The sequence below is a fragment of the Stigmatopora nigra genome, chromosome 7 (assembly GCF_051989575.1).
Source record: "Stigmatopora nigra isolate UIUO_SnigA chromosome 7, RoL_Snig_1.1, whole genome shotgun sequence".
In the NCBI taxonomy this organism is placed as follows: Eukaryota; Metazoa; Chordata; class Actinopteri; order Syngnathiformes; family Syngnathidae; genus Stigmatopora; species Stigmatopora nigra.
The window spans coordinates 4,142,035-4,154,601 of NC_135514.1; the positions used below are offsets into that span (position 1 = coordinate 4,142,035).

Here is a 12,567-nt window from a genome sequence, read left to right on the forward strand (position 1 = left end):
GTGTAAGGTTAGATTAATTTTATTTTTGAGTGTGCCTGCAACGTAATCCAAGTTCATTTAAATTTGTTTATGTTATATTACGATTCACCGGTGCAATAAGTCTCCCCCACTCGTCCTCTAATCCTGTCCCCTTTCTTAAAAAAAAAAAAAATCAAAATTTAAACTTAATGAATTGTGGATTAGAAATTAAATGTAATTATGGACCTCATCACCAAATTTCAACTATCATCTGTAATAAGTAATTGATGAAATAAAAAAAAATCTAAATTTAATCAAGTAACTAGTAACAATCAATTGGGTAAACACTGATTACTAAGTAGATGATTAGAGAAAGGCAAATATTTAAACACTACACTTCACTTTTCATTTTCTAAACATTGGTCTAGATAAAAAAAACAATCAAATGAATCAGAATGTTTAAGACAAAAAAAAGAGGTTGGCTTAAAAAAAAACACTGTAAACAATAAATGTTAATATGAAATGTGTGCTGTGGTTTCCAAGTCGACACCAATGTGCCTTAATAAGGAGTGCATCCAGTAACTTAATGCAACACTGATTGTGTCCAACAGGGAAGACATGTGAAATGTAAACAACTGCCAGAGTGAGCTGCGGCTTCCTATAACCTTGTAAAGAACCAGACAAACAAACCAAAATTACATTCATTTTCACAACCATTAATATTTGGAATAACTTTGTTTCTGTTCTTGCAAAATGTTGATTAGGGATCTTGAACGCTGTGGCATTTAAAAGATCATAACTCCGCATGATTTCCTGCTGTTTATGTTGTTGAAACTTGAAAGTATACCAGTAAAATATATTGACATGACAAAAAAAAGGTTCAACAGAAAATCAAATCAAAAATATTCAAGAAAACAAGAATATTTATCTTGAAAACAGGGAGACCTGGAAGCTTGAATGGTTCGCGTGTCAGCTTCACAGCTCTGGGGTCCTGGGTTCAAATTCAGGTCGGTCCACCTGTGTGGAGTTTGCATGTTCTCCTTGGGTCGGTTTACCCGGGTACTCCGGGAACCTCCCACATTCCAAATGTATGCAGGCTGATTCAACACTCTAAATTGCCCTTAGGAATGAGTGTGAGCGTGAAAGGTTGTCCGTCTCCTCGTCCCCTGCAGTTGGCTGGCCACCGATTCAGGGTGTCCCATGCCTCTGGCCCGAAGTCAGCTGGGATGGGCTCCAGCACCCCCTGCGACCCTACTGAGGGTAAAGCTGTTCAGAAAATGAATGAAAGAATCTTAATATTAATATTGCTAAACAAGCAATCCAATTCAATTGCCAAAAATTGATTGGACGGCAAATGGCAGCTAAAGTTCTTTTTGCTTGCTGTTTTTTTATATGCATTTGCAAAATATTTTGTGTAAAGAATATATTATTGCTGACTTGAGCAACTACCACTGAGTTAAATATGTTTCTGCACATAATGTTTGTAACCATTCTACAAAAGGATTTCACCTCAAAAAGTACTACGACAGATAAGAGATGATGCAACTAAGACAACTCGTATGCCTAACCCCACAACACAGTCAAAGTATGAGACACAAATATAACAGTCTACCAAGGCAAAACAATACAAATAAAAATGTATGAAATCAGCCTTAAGTGACAAAACAATTAGGGTAAATGTAAAATGATGGATATTCAAGAACTGCTATGACTTTGGAAAAGAATCAGGAAATCATTCAGGCTTAACCTCCATATGATATCCTCACAAGATCAAAGGTGAGCAGTGCAGTTTTTGCTATAGTCATACATAAAAAGCAGGTCTTTACTGATAAAATTGGTGGACTCTTGTCACGCTCAACACATAATATTGACAAAACTACACATTTCCCAATCTATTTAATCAATAGCTCATATTACCGGAACTCTAAACACAAACAACCTAAAAGGCATCAAGTGCAGTATATTGACATATACAAAGTTAATAGGCCCTACAAAAAAATGAGAACGTCTGCATTCTCACCAAAATGTGAAATTGTATAGAGAAACACAATGTGTCATCATTCTGTTTCCCACCTTTATACTTCTCTCTGACGCTTTCGTAAGCCTGGATGAAGTCCTGCTCCTCAGCGTCCGGAGGCAGGTACGCAGGTTCGTACATGGCCATCCCCTTCTCTCACCCTCTTTTCTTTTTTCTTCGCCTCAGACGCTTCCTCTTCGTGTTTTCAATTATTTCGTGTCAGAGGCTTTTGTAAGTTTGTGAAGAAGTCAATGCTGTCCTCTGTCAGCTCTCTCGGCAGTATGTGAACCTTCCACAGCTGCCAACTTCATTCCACAGTCCAGTTTCACACACATCCCCAAACACACGCGCACACACACACCCTCACAAAAACGAATAGATGTCCGGCCCCTCCTTTTAAAGATACACTGACTACGAGTGTAGGCCCTCACTCACCGCTTGGGCTTGCAAAGTAATAAGAGCAGAGTTCAAGCATTGCCCTTACTGGTAACACTTCAACTCAATTGGAATGTCATTGATGGCGGTGTAGACTCAGAAGACCTTCTTAGATACTCCAAAATGTCTTATCGTGTGTTGCAGTACCTAAGATCTTACTAAAATTTGGTGATGCAAAAACAGCGCCTTTGAGTAAGTGGACTTTATGAAAACCCATAAAGAACATTAGTAAGTTAGTAACTTAGCACTCTATGAACATCTGTATGCAACTAAGTCCTTTGTACGATTCAATGAGGCGTTGAGGAATTTTAACTTCCACAGTCTAGGTAGTAATTTGATCAAACAAGTCAGATAATCTGGAGATAATTCTGCACTGAAGTGACAATGCCAAAAAGAAACAATATAACACTACCAAAGGTAGTTTAATAAAAACAAAGTTACTTACTATATTAAGGCGCAAGTTTCCTTAGGACAAAGCTTATCTGAATTTATCAAAACTAAGTGGAAAAATGTTTAATGAGTTCCATGCATACATCAAATTCAGAGTTAAGTTAACTGTTACAGCCACATTGGTTGTTGCATCCTACACCTCTCTGTCTTCTCGTTAACAATTATCATTTATTACAGGGAAACTGGTTACCGATAGAATGTGACTCCATGGTTTAGCTCATGCACGTTTTTAAAAGATAACAGTTTCATATCTGGAAACCCACTGTGCTATTGCAAATTGTGTCTCCATAAGTATTATTGGGCAATCATACACCCTACCAGGGTCTCTCAAGCTCTTCATATGCCTCCATAGTCTAATTGATCCATCTGATTTTAACTAGAAGGCTTCTGGCTGACATTCAAAACGGTAGCGATATGCCGATGGAGTATCTAAATTAGGCACGAGGGAGTTGAATCTTGAATAGTGTGGCCCTTTCTCTTCCCGAAAGACAAAAACACAAATGGAGCAGTACATTCAATAAATTAAACAGTATAGCCTAAACTAAGAGGAAGAGTAAATAACTGGCTCTGTTGCTTGATTTACTTCAGTAGATGCAAGAAGATTCATAAAACGGAATATCAAAGGTATGGTGACTGTTATCAAATATGTATTAGTATCTTTTAATGGGCGCCCTGGGGATGAGTGATTAGCACGTGGGCCACACAGTTCTGGGGTCCTGGGTTCGGTTCCAGGTCAGTCCACCTGTGTGGAGCTTGCATGTTCTCCCTGGGCCTGAGTGGGTTTTCTCCAGGTACTTTGGTTTCATCCGATATTCCCCAAAAACATGCATCATGGGCTGATTGAATACTATAAAGTTGCACCAACGTATGAATGTGAGCGTGAATGGTTGTCCAACACCAATTCAGGGTGTCCCACGCCTGGTGGCCGAAGTCAGTTTGAATAACCTCTAGCACCCCCCACTATTCTTATGAGGATAAGCAGTTTCGTAGAATGAATGAATGAAGGCATCGTTTAATCACTAAAGCATCTAAGTTTATAGTGGATTCTCTCTGTGCCGCGTGCAATTAATTGCACAGTAAATAAACATAAGGTCAGTAATTTTCCTTGGCTGCGCTTTATCACCAAATCTGGCATTTGTGCATACCTTCGATATGCGTATGGTGAATTGTTGAGCATCACCCTGCTCACAGTTGTAAATGAATCAAAACACCCACGCACTTCTCCCACTAAGAGTTAGCAGCAAGGCTTTTGCCAGCCTTGTAAGGGTCTGTAACTATGCCATATAATATCCTCATCTGCAATATAGAAAGCCAATAATATGAACGACATGCATGTAGCAACCTGATCTCCAAGCTGTGCTACCCAATACCTATCTAAACCCTTGTATAAATGCATCATTGTCTGTGTATTTGTGTTTGTGTACCTGTTCTATTCCCCATGGACTCTGAAACGGCTGAAAAGATTTTCATGAAAATTGACACAGCTATACGTTAGGTGTCTGGGAGTGTCATAGGCTAAGTTTTGTGTTTAAGCAGCCCCGATAAGTATCGAAAATCGACTAAAAGAAATTAAATGCGGTTTTCAAAAAAATTGTCCAATTCACACCAAATTCGATACACGTTTGTAAGCTCTCACCATAAGCATTAATCCGAACATGGGTCTCAACAGCAAAGAAAATCGATAAAATAACAGAATAAAAGCCCATTTCAACTACCACCGAACAGCCAATTTAACCTTGACGGACTTTTGGGCCAAGCCAAGCCGCTCAATGTTTAATTTCACTGCTTTGTCCCCAAAAACAAACATAATATGACAACCCTTTAATAAATGCATCTTTGTCTGTGTGTGTGTGTGAGTCTGTATCTGTCTGTGTGTTTCTGTTTGTTCCCTATGGACTCAAAAGCGTGCACTGAAGTGGAAGGACGAATTAGGGCAAAACATAGCGGCGTCTTTTACCCCACGCTTAAACTATTTATTGGCATACCATGCATACAAAGAAAAAAAACAAGCAACAACAGCCTCGGTTGGATCTCTACATCTTCGAAAACCCACATTCCTGATTCCTCCTAACTGATTGCATCCAGCCTTACAATACGGGGTGCGCAGAAGTACTAATGTTAGTGTGCAGTGAAAAGGAAGTACACATCCCAGTAAAACATACAGTGAAACCGCACATGGCCACGCTATGCGCACATTGGGAAATTTGAATAGCATTGATTGGCACCTACTTTGACCCCACACAAACGCGAAAAAGCACTACTCCTAAGCCTAACTCAGGGCCCAGCAACCCATCCCGTGTGAAGTTTGCATGTTCTCCCTGTGCGGGTTTTCTCCGGGTACTCCAGTTAACTCCAACAATCCAAAATTATACAGGGTAGGGTAGTTGAACATGCTAAATCAGAGGTGTTCAAAGTTTTTTCCTTTCAAGGACTTAACCTTCCACAAACTACCTTTAAAACAGGCCACTGACAAAGCTCAGCAAATATGTAATGATATACCTCGCATTAAACTCCATCACCAAGTATGGGAGAGGCTGGGAACGGGGGTTAAAATCCACACGAAATGTTATTGCAGTGCAATCTACCAATAGTTCATTGGCAATCGCGATCCATGATGAGCATCCCTGCTCTGAATTGCCCCTTGGCATGTGTGAGCGGAAATGTTTTTTCATCTAAGTGTGGCCTTTTGGTAAAGTAGCTTCAGTACAGAGAAAATGTGAAAACTAGAAAGGATGTCTGACAAGGTTTCCCATGATTCTTGTTTAAAAAAAATATTATAAAACTACAAAAGGCTAACTGTTTTTTCTGGCATTCAACGTGTTGAACTTGGAAGTGTTCTGATCCTATATCATTTGATTCCTGGCAATTTTTTATGCCACATATCAGGAAGGGTTTTCTGAAGTAAAAGGTCCAAGTGGAAAAAAATCACAGTTGTAAAGAGAAGAATTAAAGCTATTGTATCTACATGGCAACGTCTCAGAGGATCACTCATATTGTCTGTATTTCTAAGACTACAATGGGTAGTCTATGTGGTCAATGCAGTTTGAAGTTAGAGTGGAAAGTGAGGCATATTTTCCAGAGAGGATGTGGTCATCTTTCAGGAGGAGGAACACTTTCAACGAGCCCCTTTGACATAAACTGCCACCTACTGGTAAAATTATTTATTACTGTCTAGTGAACAGTCACTTTTACACAGAGCTGTACTGTATCTTTCTGGAAAATGTCAAGCTAGATATTCCCCTTTTCAATTGAAGGTGTCAAACAACAGCCTGTATGATGTAATAAAATCCTGGACAGAGAAATGTGTTTCAGTGGCATTTAACTTTAGGCAGCAATAAAACTCACAAAGATTCTTTTATGCTTGATGCATATCTCCAGCCAAAAAAACTAAATGTCAAGCTTAAGAAATATCCATCACTGTATAGTATTTCTGCTGGAAGAAAGAGTTGTAATACTTTAGGCGGCTGGTTAAAAAGGTCTTATCATATAGTGATTGATAGAGTATTGTTAGATTATACCAGAAATTTAAAACACAGTTGGCATTATTGAATTTAAAGTTGTTTCATTAGACTAATGTGTTCCTTCGTGCATCTGTTTATCGATGAGTCAGTAACTCTTGTGGGTAGGACAAGAAAATACAATGTGTTTGAACTTCTAAAATGTAGCTCATCTGATATGATTGCACAGCATGTCGAGAGAAATTACAATAAGCATTTTCGTGATGTCACTCCTCACAAGTAGTACTGCAACATTTTTAAAATCAGCGGGATAGGATTAAAGCATTTTGTGTGTTATTTTACAAAGAAAAGAGATATGGGTTGTGCCTCAACAAACTTCAACTATTAAATTCAGTAAAATACGCTCCTCCCAAGTTATATGGGTCTTTAAATAAAGCAAATGTTGAACGTTTTAACATAAATGCTTACAGCAGTTGTAGCAGCATGAAAAGCTTTTGAGGATATCTTTTCTAGTGATTCTTAGAAGCGTTGCATTCTCCCAAATTAGTCGAAATTAAACGAAAAAGACAACCCTTCATGAGTGAATCTGAGAGGAGAACCATCCAGTTATAAGGGATTGGGACTCAATTTTGTGCACATAGATGGCCTTCAAATGCTCACTCTGAGTTTGCAGACCCTGAATTGGGATATACCTAGCACACAGCTCTGCCTATTTCATCTGCTTGCTTGAGTATAAGAGTGATCAAGGCACGACCACAACTGGTAACCATGCAGGTCATGGTAAACATTATGTGCATTTTCCATTCAAAGTACCAGATTCATTTTCTTAGGTTAAAAACCGCCATCTCAAAGGTTCAGTGTCCTCCATGTACACCTGCAAAGTTAAACCTATGTCTCGTCAGGGTTAAGAGTATTGTATAATAAATGAGTATTTCAGTCACGTGTTTAAACGGGAAAGGAATTATCCTACAGTGACTGCTATGGGGAACTTGATAGGTTGTGTAACTGTGCAACAATGACATTGAGAGGCCAATATGATGGACTTTGCTGGACTTCAAGATCAGCGAACATTTTGTGCATTTAAAATGACGAGAATGACAATTCCTGGGATTCTACCGATGTTGATTACCATTCTGCCGATTGGGGTCGGCATAAGATACATCGTTAATTTATACAATAGGAATCATTTGCATTGGTTAAGTTCAATTTAGAAATTACTGAATGATTCCCTGTAGCATGATAATATGCCCCTAACATGATAATGTATTATGATCATTTTAGATTGCAAATTTATTCTTCATTGCGTAAAGTTTTCCAGTTTGGATCGAATTATCTTCCAGATGTAAAATTAACAATAAATGCCTCTAACACTTGTACACACTACTTTTCAAAACACACATGCCCCTGCTTATCCCTTAACATGAATAAGTCATGTGCCCAGAGGCACAATGGTTGGCTTGGATATGATCACTCTATTGTCTATAAAGTATAAAATGACCACACCACACTTGAAAATAGTCTCACTGCCCTTTCACTATCCAAATGTAAAAAATGTGTTTCCTATTTTGACAGTAAAATACGTCACACTACTGTGGGGAAAGAAGTAACCTTGAGCACTAAATGTCTAACAATATTTTTCTTTCACTCACAGGATATCTATTAATGGTGACTTTGTGATGTGGCATTTACAGAGTAAAAAAACACAACAACAACAAACTAGTTGATGTAACCTTCATGTGAAATACAGTTGCTTAAATGAAATAAGTAAAATTGGTGGCCAGGAATGGTACACCAACCAGGATCATAATTTGGAAGCGCCCAAAATGTCCTTATCCTCTGCCAGATAATGGTTTCACAATGGAGACTCAAGCAGAATTACCATATCAGTGTTGCATTTCAATCAGTAAAATGAAGCTACAAAATTACACATTAATATTAGAAATGATCATGTGAAAATACAACATGTGTAGTCTAAAATGTATCTATTACATCCCAAAATTGCGATAAGTACACACTACAGTCAAACGCAAGAGTTTCAAATTGCACCAGAGTTAAGTCATGTAAGAATAAATAATCATTTTAGCCAACAGTATCATAGTTATGCTCCCACACAATAGGTTTGCATCATAATACACATAAATATTCCAAAATATCTGGGACTAAAATACTGAAAATCCAGATTTAATTATAGTTAAGTTTATATATGCATCATTTTATTGCTGGAACAGTGTTAAAAGGAATTGACAATGTATTTTTTAAAACCAAGATTACCTGCAATCCGGATAACGGCCCTCTCAGCTGGATCAAGGAACTCCCCTAAAGTTGATTTGGAGCGTTTGACCCATTGATGTTTAGACAAGTTCCAAGGTAATGTGTCACCTGGACAGGGAATGTTGCTAGCTTCTCTATCACACTCCTCCTGTCGGACTCCATCCTTGCATTTTTCTTTTGATGTTGCCATCCCAGAAGGGAGGAATGATCTATTACATAGCAAAATTGAAATGAGTACACGCTACTGTCAAATGCAATACCGAGTTGATAGTCCCGCAATCATATCACAGTCCAAACCCATACACATTTGTTGTATTTAAGCAGATCCATAAACCCTAACAAACTCACAAGCTAAATTTACATTGAATATTTCCATTAAATTCATCTTCTGTATCGCACACCCTCGTAAGGGTTGTGGGGGTAGCTGGAGCCTATCCCAGCTGAATTAGGGCAAAACGCACACGACACCATTTAGGCAAATTTACAATTTTTTTGTGAAGCGTAAAATAGTATTCTTGCCAATGGTTATGAGGTCTTAAGTTGATGATTTAATTTATTTCATATTGCACAGAACTTTTGGTTTGAAGGCAAATTTATGAAAAATAAAGACACCTGTCAAAATGTATGCAGGTTTTATTCTTTACTTTCATAGTGTATCTTTACTGCACAACAAAACAGAAATACTTTTTAAAATCCTCATATTTCAAGGTAACATATATATACATTCATATTTGAATAAGGAGTAGAGTGATTTATTTTCTTATTCACAGTAGTTTGATGTTTAAAGTTTGAAAAAGAATTGTGATAGGCATCAATTATCAATAGACTGATATTTTTTTTATCATGATAAAAATTTTTGTCATATTACCCAGCTCCAATTGAAGAATGAGAATAAAATTTTTCAGCAGACTCAGTTCACCCTAGTCTGAACATAAATGATCTAAATGTATTTGAAAGAGATTCTTGGCAGGGCAGAGAAAGCCTCATCCACCTGGCTAATGTTTCAGTGGGAAGTGAACTACAGGAGCCAATGACAAAAAGATAGGCACAAAGTGTTAAATAGAAGATCATTTAAAGTCGTCAATGGCATAAACGTATAAGTAGTATTTCTAGTATTTAATTAGAGGAACCCTGGTGGATGAGTGGTCTGCACGTCGTCCTCGCAATTCTGGGCTCGATCATTGGTCAGTCCTCACCCTGTTGAGTTTGCATGTTCTCCCCGGGCTTGCATGGGTTTTCTCCAGGAACTCAAGCAAGGTAGATACTTGAGTTTCTTGTCGACAACATTATTGTCCGTATTTTAAAGTCTTGACATTTCTAAAGTAAATGCTCACTGTGTCAGTACATGCTTGAATGTAAACCTGACATACCGTCATTAAAAACATACCAAAGACATCTTTTGAAAAAACACACGAGGATTGAACACTAGAAAATAACCATAAGAAATATAACTTAATCTAAATCTCATCTGATATCATTTTCTGGATCGCTTTATCCTCACTAGGGTCGTGGGGGGTGCTGGAGCCAATACCAGCTGTCTCTGGGCCAGAGGCAGGGGACACACTGAATCGGTGTCCAGCCAATCGCAGGACACAAGGAGACGGACAACCATGCACACCCATACTAGGGTCAATTTAGAGTGTCCAATCAGCCTAACATGTATGTTTTTGGAATGTGCGAGGAAACTGGAGTACCCAGAGAAAACCCACCTAGCCCCAGGGATGATAACAAGCAAATTCCACACAGGTTGACCGACCAGGACTTGAACCCAGGACCCTAGAGCTGTGAGGCCAAGGCGCTAACCACTCGCCCCAACTGGGTCCTTAATCTAAATATGCAGTATCATTGGTGCAGTTTGCAGTCGTGTAATATACTACTGTATGTCATGCAATTTACCTGATTCGCTGTTGTAGTATTTATTCTGTTGCTGTCAGCAAAAAAAATAAAAGATAATAAAACTAACGTGTTTATTGAAAAAGAAAACAGTCTCGGTAATATATAACAGTTAAATACTACAATATCTGATTTTCCTGCCATCTGATCGTCGCAAAATAAAACCAATAATGTTTGTTGTCCACAACCTAATGCAAAATACAATAGTAATTGTAAGGCCAAGAGACAAATAAAGATTGTTATGTTACATCGGCATCTGCTGTCAGTAGTGTACCTGCACCAAATTACAGATAAAATAACGTTTTTTCCAGAAAATAAGTTGTATATCACTTCTGATCAATTAAAAAAAAATGATTTAAGCACATTATTTCAGTCGGGGCATTCGAATGGTGGACTTACCTTGCTACCTGGTTACCTAAAGGCTCGATGGGAAACGTTTGCTAAAGAACCATGACTAGGGATCCTTCCAAATTATCCGGGCTACAATATTTGCACAAAAAAGCACTCTTGTTTAGTTTCGACGTGCATTTAGCGTGTGATGCAGTAAGAGTGAAGCAGCCACTCCTTCATGCGGTGCAATATAACAGACCAGCTGTGTAGTGTCCGGTCATTGTCGTCCTTCCTCATCAGCCAGTATCCTATGACGCCAACAAACATTCCGGGCTTCGTATTCGTTGCTGCTTATGTAAAACTGTACGACTTTCCTTCTCGTAATCTTCACTGCAGAGGTGAAAAGAGAAGATATTCTCGTGGGATGCTGGAAAACGTGAATCGATATGCCCATCGAATATATTGAACTCAACCGGCTGCTCTGCACAAGTGTATGCGCAAAGTGCGTGCAGTATTTCAATGATGGATTGTTTGACCTGTTCGACCTAAACATTATAGTCAGGGGTGGTGAACACGTGGCTCCCGAGCCGCATGTGGCTCCCAGCAAAAATCAATGTGGGTCTTTGCTTCTGATCTTATTTTTATACACTGTATAAGGCAAATAGACAAATAAAGATTATTTTCCCTCGTTTCATGTTTCTCTTATTTTTATTCTCTCTCAAAACACACTCAAATTCATCAGGGAGCATTGATTTTTTTCTTTTAATGGTGGTCCGGCGGGTTAGTGATTAGCGCCTCAGCCTCCCAATTGAGGGCTCGGTCCACCTGTGTGGGTTTTCTCCGGGTACTCCGGTTTTCACCCACTATCCAAAGGCATGACTGAACACTATAAAGTACCCTTGGGTACTTTTTATACACTGTATAAGGCAAAGAGACAAATAAAGATTGTTCTTTTCCCTCGTGGGTTTTATCCGGGTACTCCGGTTTCCAGCTACTATCCAAAGGCAACGGTCTGCGGGCCAAAAAGGGCCCACCAGGATGTTTATTAAGTCCCGCGGGCGTGTTATATCCTTCAGGCATATTTTAAATAATTCCTACTCTGTTTCACGTGTTATACCAGGGGTCGGGAACCTTTTTAATAGAGAGAGCCATAAACAATTCATATTTTCTAATGTTATTTCTTGAGAGCCATTCTCAGATTTGAATGGTAAAAATACATTAAAATGTGTTATTTTTTTGTGATTTCACCACTTTTAAAATACAAAAAGTCTCTGAATTCTTTTGACAACAATGTTATACTGTTGCTAATAAATCAGTATCAGGGATATCATACATGCAGAAGAGTAATAAAAAACAAATTAAGATTGAAGAGGTGGTAGAAGTAGTGTCACAGTTTCCATATGTTACCTCACAGGGTAGTGGAAAGCCATATGCACCCTTGGGAAGAGCCACATGTGGCTCTCGAGCCATAGGTTCCCTAACCCTGTGTTTCAAATAATTAGTTGTGATCATAACGTATCACTATTATGTTGATTTGTTCTACTTTTTCCACATGTGCCAAATATCAGTGAGTTTTATTAATTACCATATCCGGATTATGTCAGGTTGAAGACAAATGACAAGTTGTTTGCAGTGATTATGTGATGTCCATATTTTTTTATTAGTGTATTAGTGTATTGCAATAGTGTAGAATTTTCGAGTTGCATTCACTTTAAAATAGACAAAGCTTTCTGTAGCAACACTGCCCTCGAGTGG

At 38.5% G+C, this 12,567-nt stretch overlaps 1 protein-coding gene across 4 annotated transcripts in view; it reads right to left on the bottom strand.

The window, feature by feature from the left end:
• The window catches only part of plecb (plectin b), a 78,182-nt gene extending 66,863 nt beyond the window's left edge, over nt 1-11,319 (bottom strand). For 2 of the 4 annotated variants that reach the window (XM_077720912.1, XM_077720910.1), the window contains exons 1-2: nt 10,882-11,319; nt 8,590-8,798 (exon numbers count right to left, since the gene is read on the bottom strand). In XM_077720912.1, the coding sequence (XP_077577038.1) occupies nt 8,590-8,779 (190 nt within the window). In that variant the 5' untranslated portion in view covers nt 8,780-8,798; nt 10,882-11,319. Of the gene's footprint in view, nt 1-2,031; nt 2,277-8,589; nt 8,799-10,881 lie in introns of those variants that run through there. The other 2 variants (XM_077720915.1, XM_077720913.1) reach the window with 2 other exon arrangements.
• Between the last annotated feature and the right edge of the window lie 1,248 nt (nt 11,320-12,567).